This window comes from Dermacentor silvarum, chromosome 4, assembly GCF_013339745.2.
Source record: "Dermacentor silvarum isolate Dsil-2018 chromosome 4, BIME_Dsil_1.4, whole genome shotgun sequence".
NCBI lineage: Eukaryota > Metazoa > Arthropoda > Arachnida > Ixodida > Ixodidae > Dermacentor > Dermacentor silvarum.
The window spans coordinates 106,433,593-106,445,337 of NC_051157.2; the positions used below are offsets into that span (position 1 = coordinate 106,433,593).

At 49.9% G+C, this 11,745-nt stretch overlaps 1 protein-coding gene across 1 annotated transcript; it reads left to right on the forward strand.

Moving 5' to 3' along the window:
* Positions 1 to 54: 54 nt before the first annotated feature.
* Positions 55 to 7,182, forward strand: LOC119448226 (uncharacterized). The gene is made up of 3 exons (XM_037711646.2): positions 55 to 558; positions 3,987 to 4,040; positions 5,582 to 7,182. The coding sequence occupies exons 1-3, from the start codon at positions 153 to 155 to the stop codon at positions 6,073 to 6,075; spliced, it is 954 nt and encodes a 317-aa protein (XP_037567574.1). The 5' UTR covers positions 55 to 152; the 3' UTR covers positions 6,076 to 7,182.
* The last annotated feature ends 4,563 nt before the right edge of the window (positions 7,183 to 11,745 follow it).

Here is an 11,745-nt window from a genome sequence, read left to right on the forward strand (position 1 = left end):
GCTCATATCTAAGACTCCCACCCTGGACTTGTGCTTTCCCTTCTTGCAGCGCAAAATTGACGAGACACGAAGTTCGAGGCGAATTACACCACCGGGACCACTGCCAACACCCGCACCTCAAGCTCTTCTTGCACAACCACGTCACTGCGGCCATGGACTGTTCGATTCGAGCGAGCATCTGGACGCGCCAAGAGACGACGCTGCTCCTGGATCTGTGGGAGCAGGAGACGCGCCGCCAGAACCTGGACGGCACCGCGCGCAACTACAAGGTCCACCAGCGCATCTCGCAGGTGCTCATGGCCAAGGGCTACTGCCGCACGGCCATGCAGGTGCGCGAGCGCCTCAAGCGGTTGCGACGCGAGTTCCGCGAGTCACGCCACTGCGAGTACTACGACAGGGTGGCGGCCATCATGGCCTTTACCAGGGCGGCGGCGGCCGCCGCCAACCGCGCTGACCTGGCAGGGGTGCACGACGGTGCCATCGACGCGAACTCCAATGCTGCGTCGCCCAACGACCACCGCCACCTGCTGGGAGGCGCCTGCGACGACGACGACATGGGTGAGCACGAAGTGCAAAACGCACACGCATGAGGATCATCCGATACGACGTACAGTGCACCGTGAACACGCAAGAGCTGCTACTAGGTTTCTATAGTTTATCGAGGGCACCGTGCCACCCTGTAATGACTCTACAGCGGGGTCTGCTTCACTGCTACTGTCACTGGGCCTCTTTGCTTATCGGCGCGTGACAGTCCCAGACTGCCCCAGGTGGTGCTGTCAGCCAATGATATGAAGCGTCTCGGGCAATCCGGGACTGTCAGGGACGGATAATCGAGGAGACCCACTGCCGCACGGCATGCGGAAATCACCGCGACCGATGAGATTGCACTGGCGCACCTTCGCAACTATAGCGCCGTCGATAATGTCTGCGGGCGCTGGAAATGTGACTATTTAGTAAGCGCGACAGTGATAAAGGTAGTACATGTAATTGCTTCTACTTCATCTTTGTGGCTTCAAATGGCTTTGTGACATTGCATTTTGACCAAATTTAACAAAATTTTGTGCTACAAATGCGAGAATTCGCAGTCAATGTACGCAGGCGTTAAGAAATAAGTCATTACTTAGAAATTCAGAAAGGCAAAGCGTAGTAAATAATGCCGCACGAATCTTTGAAGCCACGCGGACGAATATTAGACAAATCCAAGTTCTGCCCATCATTCCCGCGGCAGTTGAGCGACCCGAAGCGCCGGAGTTCCCCCTCAGTATCGCACTTCTTGTAGGACACACTTTGTCCGTTATGGTCACTACCGCACGGAATCTAGAAATGGCGGCAGTTGCGGTCTCGTGCGCAGACACTTCCTTAAAAGGCCAAACTACACGTACGCTTGCCGGTGCGTGAAAGCTCGCGTCCGCGCACCTACGCATGCGCAGATGGTGCGGGGAAGATCGTACGCGTCGAAGCGCGGAGCGAGCACACACATTCTCTTCAGACAGATATCGGTGCTCTGGCCGTCTCACAAAAGTATGAAACAATGTCTACCAAGGTGAAAATAGTGAGCTAAGTGGGCGCACGATAGCGCGCGTCGTGTAGCTTGAAACCGTAATTCCTCACGAGGCGCGGCAAAACAGGCGCGAGGCTCTATACTGTAGCAGGCGATCAAATGTGCCGTTTACACGAATGCGACAAGTGGTGCGTGGTATTCCTAGCGCATAGACGAAGCGGTGGTAATGTGGTAGGAAGGAAACCTCATTAATGCGACAGGAAATGGCAGTTTGAGGCGGCGCAAGTCGAACTGATAGCTGGGGGAGTTGGTATCGATTCGTTCTGTGGATCGACGTGTGTTAGTTGCACAACCTAGCGAACAAAATGGACGTGGTCGTGTTGTCTATTTCTTCCTCCTCGTCCACGTGTTAATTGCGCAACCCCCAGTATGACGGGACAAGTCGTCTAATGCGATGCGTGTAAATGCGCATGTCCTCCTCTAGTCTGACTGTACGCATGGCTGAGCGCATATATGCGTGAAGGTAATCTACGGCGGGTGCAAACGTTAGTGAGCCGAGATGGCTGTTGCCTTGACAAGCGCTGCGTTACCCACGCGCCTATAGTTTTGGAGGTCGCGTGATCTCTAGTTACCGAGTAGCGTTCACGCAAAAGGCAGCACGAAGCGTTGCCGTTGCCGACGCTCTTCGTCACGCCGGCGTCTTGACAGCGAGTGTTCGTGGTCATCGAGTGAGATGAAGATGATGCCTCAATCAATGGCACAACCCACTGCGGGGGATAGGCAGATCTGTCCATTTTTGCCGGTGCGCTCGTGACACCATGCTTCTTCTTCTTTCTGGGGTTTTACGTGCCAAAACCAGTTCTGATTATGAGGCACGCCATGCTTGTTACCTTAATTAGTAAACGGTTGTTTACTACAGTTTAGACGGCCGATAAAACTACGAACAATAATTCATGTAGTTGGCTAACACTTTGCTATTTTATCAATCATTTGCCTTTCGGGTGAAACTGGGATTTTCGTGTTTTTTTTTTTTCTGGGTTATCAAGCTTCCTCTTATGGACAGAGAGGATTTTTTGGTATGGTTTAAGGGTTAATCACTAATACAGCTCAACTTATCTTGCTTGTTAATGTCTCTTTAGATATACCGCTTGCTTATTATAGTTGAAATACGTTTTTATAACCAGGCTGTGGCATATAACAAATCTGCTATTTTAGTTTTAGTACTACTTGCAGAGGCATGCGGAGTAACAAGATTTAACTTGATTTGATCATCTGATGTTGTAAATCCTTCCGAAAGAAAGAGAGATTACATTTAGAAGAAATGCTTTATCGAATAATAAATAATTTATTTAGGTACCTGTTTAACGAGTTACATTGGGGCAGATATCTAAATTTACGAATTGCATCCAGCGAACTCCTAAGGAAGATGTACTTGCTGTAGTGAAGAAGAAAGACACGCTAGTGGATACAGCGCTACTGGCTCTAAACGCTAGTGGGTCAAGCGCTCTCGCTCAGCAACGGCTCTCGTGCTGGGAAGCTGTTACTGCGATGACCGTTGACGCTGCGCTGCTCCAAGCTCTGCCGAATAAACACCCTTAGATTGCAAATAATTGTGTAAATAGCACCATTTTTTAGATGAGCGCTGTCAAACTTCCGCTAAAAATGCACTGTTTTTCTGCTTACTCATCTTTAACAAAACACCTGTTCATTAGGGGTGTTATAATGGGAAAATTTCTGAATCCAACAGAAATATTCGAGAAAAGTGTCCTTCAAAAATCCAATATTCTATCGTTCTCTAACGGGCTGAAATGTAAAGCTTACGCGGAGTCTTTGATATAAAAATAATCGGGCTTGTTTAATTGCATGATTTGACGCACGCATATAATGCAGTTATCTACTGTGAGAAGGGTCAACCGAGGTCAACCACCAGCAGTTATGTTGTTGCACCGTGACAATGACACTAATAAACAAGATAGATAGATAAACTTTAATGCAAAGATGGAGTTTTGTCTTGCCCCAATGGGGCATCGCTAACGGTCGGGGCCCCTAGTCCAGGGCTCCGCTGGCTCTTGCCATCTTCTCTGCTCTCTGGATCGGCTTGAGCTGGTCGTCGAGGGCCGAGCTGGACAGCAGTGCCTCCCATTGCTCCCTCGTGGTGTTCGTGTCATGGTGTTCTATATGGTGTTGAGTGCACTCCCACGTAATGTGGTATAGGGTTGGTGTGGCCCCACACCACGGGCATTCGTCTTTGTAGGCTGTGGGGTGCATGCGATGTAATATGTGTAGGTTCGTGCCTGTCTGGAGCCTACGCCAGGCCGCGGCATCCTCCGTCTTTAGTATTCGATGGGGTGGGGGATAAACAAGGGAACATTACCTCATCATATGCAGTTAGTGCTGTATTCGTTGAAAAGTGTGGCACTACAACCCGCGCATCGTCTGCAGTAAAAGAACTTCTCGTTAAATAGTGACGCCTTTTTTGTTGCAGCTGACAGCATGAAGGCTGACGACTACTCTCAGACCGCATCGGAGAACGAAGCAGGTATGTCAACTCGGAAGCTGTCATTGTTTAATAACTGCAGGCAAATGGGAAAGTAGGCTACATTAAATCCGTCTGTCCCAGCACACAGTTGCAGGAATGTAACGATGCGCATTTATGGGTAGTTACACTACTAGCCATAACTACTCAAACACACATACCACAAACACATAAACACGTTGTCTACATATAAAATCGTAAACAATAAAGAAAAATTAAAACCACGAGAAGCAATCCATATTCACCCGCGTTTAGTAAGAGATGTCCATATGTTCATGGTGATCTAAATCACTATGGTGCGCGTAGCGCATTGTTCTAGTACTCCAAACTGAACCTTCCATATATGTAAAGTTTGTAAGCATCTACAAATTCTTTCAATTAGCGTGCTGCCTACATGAAAAGCCTGAAGAGCTATCAAAACACTTTTGTTTGGCGGGGCATGACCATGGACCAAGTATTCTCCCTATATAAACATCATGTCTTTCCATATGGCTTAGCTTATCGGGAAAATGGACTCGCTGGTGATCGCTCGGCGGACAGTCCATGAGAAAATAAGTGCTCCACAAAGACATCTGGTGTGTCACAGCAGGAGCAGTCGTAGGTTGTCTTCTTTCTCACGTGGTGCAAAATGCATGAATGCGTCTTGTGTAACTTTCATGCCGTGGCACAAACAGCCGGCGTTTTCGTGGTGATTTAAAGGAATATACTCATAACTGACCGCATACGGCATATTTTCTCGTGTAACATAGTCCACTTAAGGGTGTTTAGCGAAAGCAAACATTTTTATCACGTGTTCTTACCATTTGCTAGAATAATATATTAATGCTAAAATAACGTAGAAATAATATATTAGTGCTAGCCAAGGTGGCCGATTGAACGTCTAAGCAGGCAAACATAATCGCTCTTACCGATAGGAGGTTACTGTTGTAGGAAGCGTAAAAGTAAACGGTGGATATCGACGTCAACTTTCACTGCCAGAGGTTTCCCGAGGTCCGGCGATCGCTGCTCAGCCTTTTCTCATCGAAAAGAAAGGATGGCACTTAATTTATCGGCGACAACAAAATACCCAAGAAACGTACTTGCACTTTAATGTTGAAGAAAGTCCCAAATACGCAAAACACCTGAAAATTTGTGGCTTCACCTAACTGCGTTGTAACGTTATGGTTTGAGCGCGCGAGATATTTGAAAACGAGGTTGACATTTTCAGCAAAGCTTGTTGGTATTCCATAATTTCTAGAGTAAGTGTGAGAACACGAGAAGAGAGGCGAACAAGCGCCCGTCCGTATGTTGTACAGCCTCCGTCTGCTTACTTTTCCAAGTGCAGGGACCGCATATTTCTTCTCGTGTTTAATTCTTCAGTGTTTCACCAGGTGGCGTCTTTCTCCTTCGCCCAACTATCGGTGATGGTTCCCAAGCGAGAACCAGTACATGCGTAGGTTTGTTTAGTGATTGCCAAAAGATTTCCTTTTATTCTGCCATGCGCCGTTCAAAAGTGTGGCCTCACGTTGATAAAAGCCTAATTCATAACACAAACAAACCCGCAGACTACCAGGACAGCAGGAGCGGTAACTTGGTCATCGATGGAAGCGGTGGCACCGCCAACGGCACCGCTAACTGCACCGCCAACGGCACTGCCAACTGCACCGCCAATGGCACGGCCAACGGTACCGCCAATGGCACGGCCAACGGAACCGCCAATGGTACTGGCCCCAGTCACGAAACCGAGTCCCTGCTGCTACAGCGCCGGACGGTGCAATTGCTGTCGGCGCTGGTCGAGGTACAGCGACGATCGCAAAAGTCCACTGTCTGCTACCAACGCCAGATGCTGCAGCACATGGGCACCTTGTCCAGTGCCATGCAGACCGTGGCCGGAGCCCTGGCCCGAGCTTGCCTTTACATGCCACCGGGAGAAAGGGTCGATGGCAACTGCAGCCCCAGCTACGCGGCCGGCCTGCTGGACCACGACGACCTGGTTGAGTCCCGAGATGCCGACACGCCTTCTCCACGGAACTACATCAAGCACGAACCAAGCGACTGAGATGGAAGTATGTTGGAGTTCCCCAGATAAAGTTAGCCAAACCTGAAGTTTCAAAAAAGAAGAGAAAATGAAAAACAGACAAAACGTATGTGGTAATGAGACCTAAATGGTGTTCGGTCCTTTGTCATCTTCCGCCATCTAAATAATGTTTGTGCACTTGGCTAATTATATCAAATAATTATTACACAAACAACAGTTTCGCTAACTCGGAAACTTCGTGGCAGACTTCAAGGGATGCATAACTGGCGAAAGACCTGGGTTTCTTTGTTTATTTAAAGAGGAAGCTGAAGTGCCTGAACACAGTGGCAAGTTGGTACGTGTATTACTGCCTGCGGTAGCTGAACGCGAGAAGTATTCAACAGTTTATTACCAAAGAGACAGGGTGCCCACCTTTCCAGTACAAATGTGCGAAGGTTGGTACACGTGAAGTCAATTGCACTTAGACGGAAATCTATGAATAACAAGGGTTGCTTGAATAACATGCCAAACAAGCAAGATGCTAGTCGGAGGCTAATAGCGTGCAATGCTAGTCTCAAGTCTTGCAACTGTGATGTCCATGGGGCCAATTTAAATGAATACACAATGCAGGAAATGCAGTGAGTAGCTTTCCTTTGGAGCGAATGTTCATCGGCCGAGTACGCGTTCCACACATTTCCTTGATGTGTCCTGAACATTGTGCTGTCCTTATTTTGTATGTGTGTGACTTGTTCTAGATGCTTGATATTTCTGCTTGTTGCTTGGTAGCAATAATTACATCTCAGCCACAACTTCCTATGCCAAATACTGTAAAAGACCTGGAGTTCGCGAGTATTCTCTTGGCCAAAGATATTTTTTTACTCGTTGATGCGCCGGATACTGTTAGATTTTAAGTGCAGTGGTGCTGATTCCCGACCATTTTTTTTTCTGAGCTAATGCTGTTCAAGATGTGTGTAACAAGCACTGCTCATATTTGGCTCTATACTGACTAGAAATGCCTGTGACTCACCCGCGGTTGTTAGACGTGTCCGTGCAAGCGTCTATTCATCACCCATGCGAATGTGTATATGAAAAAAACAAAACACTTGTATGTGCTTCACAGAATACTTAAGTATTTTTCAATAAAAAGGTTTGAACGAAGTCGTGGTATTGTCTGTGGTTTTGTAACTGATACTTAACGCGTCTCTCCCAGCCATCTCGTTCACGCGTATTCCTTTCCTCTGTACAGAACGTTCCGTGCTTAATTCTTTCCAGTTATATTCTTGTGTTTTCTCGCACCTTTTTTATTACTCAACATGAGCGACGTTCCCTACGCTAGCCTTGCACATGCGCTGTGTCACAAATTGTGAGTCGGACGACGCATCTGTAACAAAATCCTGATCTGCTGCAGGTCTTGCAACTCCATCCTAGACTTCCGCGTTCATTCTGTATACTGATTCTGTCGCATCACGCCTTGCACTGGCACCGTACGAGGCACCACGGGAATGATAGTTCGAGTACTATTTATAGCATCGACCGGCCGTGGTTTCTCAGTGGTTATGGTGTTGAGCTGCTGAGCACGAGGTCGCGGGATCGAATCCCGGCCACAGCGGCCGCATTTCAGTGGGGGCGAAATGCAGAAAGCACCCGTGTGCTTAGATTTAGGTTCACGTTAAAGAACCCCAGGTAGTCTAAATTAATCTGGGGTCCCCCACTACGGCGTGTCTCATAATCAGATGGTGGTTTTGGCACGTAAAACCCCATAATTTATTTTATTGCGATAGCAATTATATGGACACTCAAAAGCAGATTTCTGCCGTCGCCGTCGCCGTGAGGTTCCGTATGACGTCATTTGGAGATGAAATCGTCGCCGCGCGCCGAACGCTGTATGTGCGAGTGAAAGGGCGCGAGGGGCGCGTCTTTCACGGGGAGTGAACGCACGGCGGAGAACAAACGCGCGTTCTGCGCCGTGCTCGCTTAAGGCCTGCTGAAGTAAGCGCCTCTTTTCTCCTTTACAATCACCATATATGTAGAGCAAACGCGCCTTCTTCAGACGCGCGAGAGGCCGTGGGGGAGGGGGAGGGAAGGGAGGCGACGTTTAGCTGCGGCACCAAGTGCCTATTTATATCAGAGGCTCCGGCAACAGTCACCAACGCCGCACGCATTTTGAGCTAACGCGGGCAAAACGCCGATGGCGTCGACAACAGTTCTGCGTGTTGTTGCTACCAAAGCCGCTCACCTTACTTCGTATGACATTGCTGTGTTGCTATCGTATTCATTGCTTCGCCCTTAGGGCGAAACTGTGACATTTTATAGCATCCTAATCACCGCAAAAGGTTATCGGAAGGTTAGCGCAGCTTTGCACTGCGGTAACGGGGCTCTAAAACGGTGGCCAGTAGTTGTATATAACCTCGTTACTAACCTCGTTAATTGTGACGTATTCCACTGATAAAATTGGAGGACGCTTAAGCTTCGCTTTTAAGCGCCGATAGCGACGATAGCATTCAAAGATCTCCGACTGCTTCTCACGCTCCCCGACAACTGCAGCTTATGCAACCGTAATGGTTACCGGGAAACACTGGCGGTGAACGCTACGCACGAAGGCGAGCTTTCTGGTAGAAACGGGGCCTCTTGCGTGGGGCGATCCCGGAGATATTGCACAGTCACGCCAAAAAGAAATTGCATAATTTTCAGGTTTCCGTTTTTGTTTCGTACTTTTAATATTTCAGTTTGAGAAGATTTAACATAAAATGGCATGCGCTGGGGGTGTTTTGTTTCATGACATTTGTTTGTGGACTGTCATTCTCAAAATTCCGAGGAATAGCTTTGCCAAGAATGCAAGACAAGGTATGAGCAACATTAATGATCGAATGGTGTAGCAATATAACCCGTATATACCGCATGTCACATAAGAAGGCGTGGTCTATACATGTACCTAAATATATTTGGAGGGCCTGCGTGGTTGGGGATGACTTTCTTCGCCCCCCGCCGACGTCGCACGCCGACGCCTGTTGCCGACGCCGGATTTTCTGCGACACGGGGTTAAATTAACTTCCCCAAGATACTTCTGGATGACGTTTTTTGCCCGTAAATCACTGAATAGCATGCGCCGTCTCTCTTAGCACTGTAGCTGCCATGACACACGTGTGCTGTTCGAAACTGCGTCACTGGATTTTAACGCGCCGCATACCGCATGGTGTTACGCCATTTCCAGTTCGCGTGGTACGTGTGTGCTGGACACATTTGGACTCGCCTAATTCACGCTGCTTAATAATGTGTCAGTGCCTACTCGTCGGCGGGACCACCCTCGCTCACCGCCACGCTAGGAAGGACGACCGTCTCATGGTCATGTGAACCCGACTGCTGGAGAAGTGACCACCATCCGATTCACCTTGGCTTACCTTCGGGCGGAACAGGCCGCCTTCGCCGGCTATGCCGAGTGGTGGACTGGGATCGATATAGGGCGGTATCGGAAATCACTGTATCCAGCTTCATGCAGGACCCGTCCCATTGTCTTAGTGCGGCACTAGTTGAAGCAACCCGTACTTCGTGGGTGGATGAATCGGGAACCACTCCAGATTTGCAACTTCTGCGTCTCTGGGCGTCGCGCCGCCAAGCAGAACTTTGCATCAGAACGTGACTCTTCATCAAATTCCCTCCGGTTGGAAGCCCAACGCCTTACTGCAGTAGCTCGGCGCCATGAACACCGCTTAGAACGTGGCCGCTGGATAGACTGGCGCTCTTCCCTCGGCCCTTCGTCGTCCAATGCCTCTATTTGGCGCACCTTCCGTGTAATGGAACGCGGTCGGCGGCCTCCAGAACCTTCAGCCTGCGCGCTCGTCTACGGAGTCCAGTTTCAACACTTCACGAGACAGAATGGACTCGCCTTGAGGCCATTAATCATGAAGCAATGGGCGCGTTAAGTTAAGGCGCTCGAGCGCGCTCTAGCCAGCAGAGCGCGCTCTTTTAAACTTAACGGCTAAAAAGCGACTTCCGGTGCGTGATTACGGAGCGCGCTCTACGCGCTCCACCCTGGAGACGGTGCGCGAGAGCGCGCGCCTGCTACGACTTCCGGAAAAATGACGTATTTCCGACTCTTTCCACTTATGCAAGTCCATGCTCCTTGCCCACTCGTTCCTGCCGCCGCTGCGCAGCCGGGCGTCTGCTCCAAGGCATGATCGGGAACTTCGCGTGTTGGCGCGGTTTGAGCTTATCACGAACCGAAAATGACGGCCCGATCATTACTTGCCAGACGCTCAGGTACGTAACCGAACAGTCGCAGTTTGGTGCCTTCTCGTCGCTACGTTCATGTGTATGATTTCTTCAGGTCCTCATGGTATCATGGAAGATGTTGGGGCACTGCTCTTTGAATTGTGTGTACGTGTATCTGGGCGCAAGGTTGATCACATAATCCTGGATGCCTCGGATCATAAGGCTTTCTGCCCTCTTGCGATCGGCAATGAGTCATCAGTCAGCATACCGCGGAGCAGAAATAAATCCTCTGACAGGGTACCTCTGAGAACACCACGAACAGCTTGCATCGCATACATAAGCCGCTGCTGCTGCGACCGTCGCTGCGCATCAAGTTCTTCTAGCTCTTCATCGTCTATCAAAAACTGCAGGAGGGTGTTTATCTGCGGCGCCATCTTCAAAAAGCGCGCGCAATGCGGTAGCGGTCGCGGAAGCAGCATAACATTCGCCAGACGGCGCGTTCGTGCGCCCGAAAGCAGTCGGCGAATATCGCCGTTAAGTTAAGCTCCGATGGCGTCGCACTCGAGCGCACTCGAGCGTGCTCCTTTGGAGTTCGGAGCGCGCTAACTTAACGCGCCCAATGCGTGCTATAACGGGACTGCCACGTCTAACTCCGCTGCCAACCTTACAGGCCGAGTCCCAACTCAACACCCTTGACGAACTCGTGCACCAGCGTCGATGTGCGCGCGCCCTTAAGCCGTCGAAGCTATGCTCGGCAGCTGCACTTGCCCGGTACATGGGACATGAAATAGACAACCCAGCTTCTACGACACCCGATGTAGCTCCCTGGAACAGGGTACAATTAAGTAACAATAAACCTATTGGTCGTCTGCATAGCCCGGTTCCTCGCCAGGCAAACGCTCAAGTTTCCCGACTTCGTCGCACCGATGATAATCAAGACAATTCGACTCTCGTAGCATACACTGACGCCAGTGTTAATGGTACCACGATTCACACAGCTCTCGTGTGCCCATTGCTACCAGAGGCAGGCCAGACGTGCTCGTATGTTGCCGATCCTGCACCGCCGGCTTATCTTGCCGAGCTTGCCGCCATACGGGACGTCTTGGCCGCGTTGCTCCCTTTTGTTCAAGCTGCTCGATATTCTCAGCTCATCATTCGCACGGACTCGACTCAAGCCATCCACGACATACGCAGGGTATCTCGGTGTTCTCTCGGATAGCATTCACCCTATTGCTGCCACTACGAATTTAGTGATACGCGTTCAGTGGGTCCCTCGAGCAGCCCTGCCGGGTCTACTTAAAACAGATTTGGCAACCCACCCTGAGAACATAACGTACCCACTTCCGCATTTTCCTGAAGACGTCTGCGGATAACTGCTCCGGGAAAAAGAAAACCTCCGACGTACCACACGAGCTCTTATACCTCCGTGTGGGTCAGACCTCCCTGGTGGGTTAACCCGCGCCGAGAAGAGGTTACGTTACGGAGGCTGCGTGTCGGGGTCGC

Coding starts and splice junctions, on each gene's coding strand:
- LOC119448226 (XM_037711646.2), top strand. CDS start 153: ATGGACTGTTCGATTCGAGCGAGCATCTGGACGCGCCAAGAGACGACG. Junction 559..3,986: donor CTGCGACGACGACGACATGG/GTGAGCACGAAG, acceptor TTTTTGTTGCAG/CTGACAGCATGAAGGCTGAC. Junction 4,041..5,581: donor CGCATCGGAGAACGAAGCAG/GTATGTCAACTC, acceptor ACAAACCCGCAG/ACTACCAGGACAGCAGGAGC.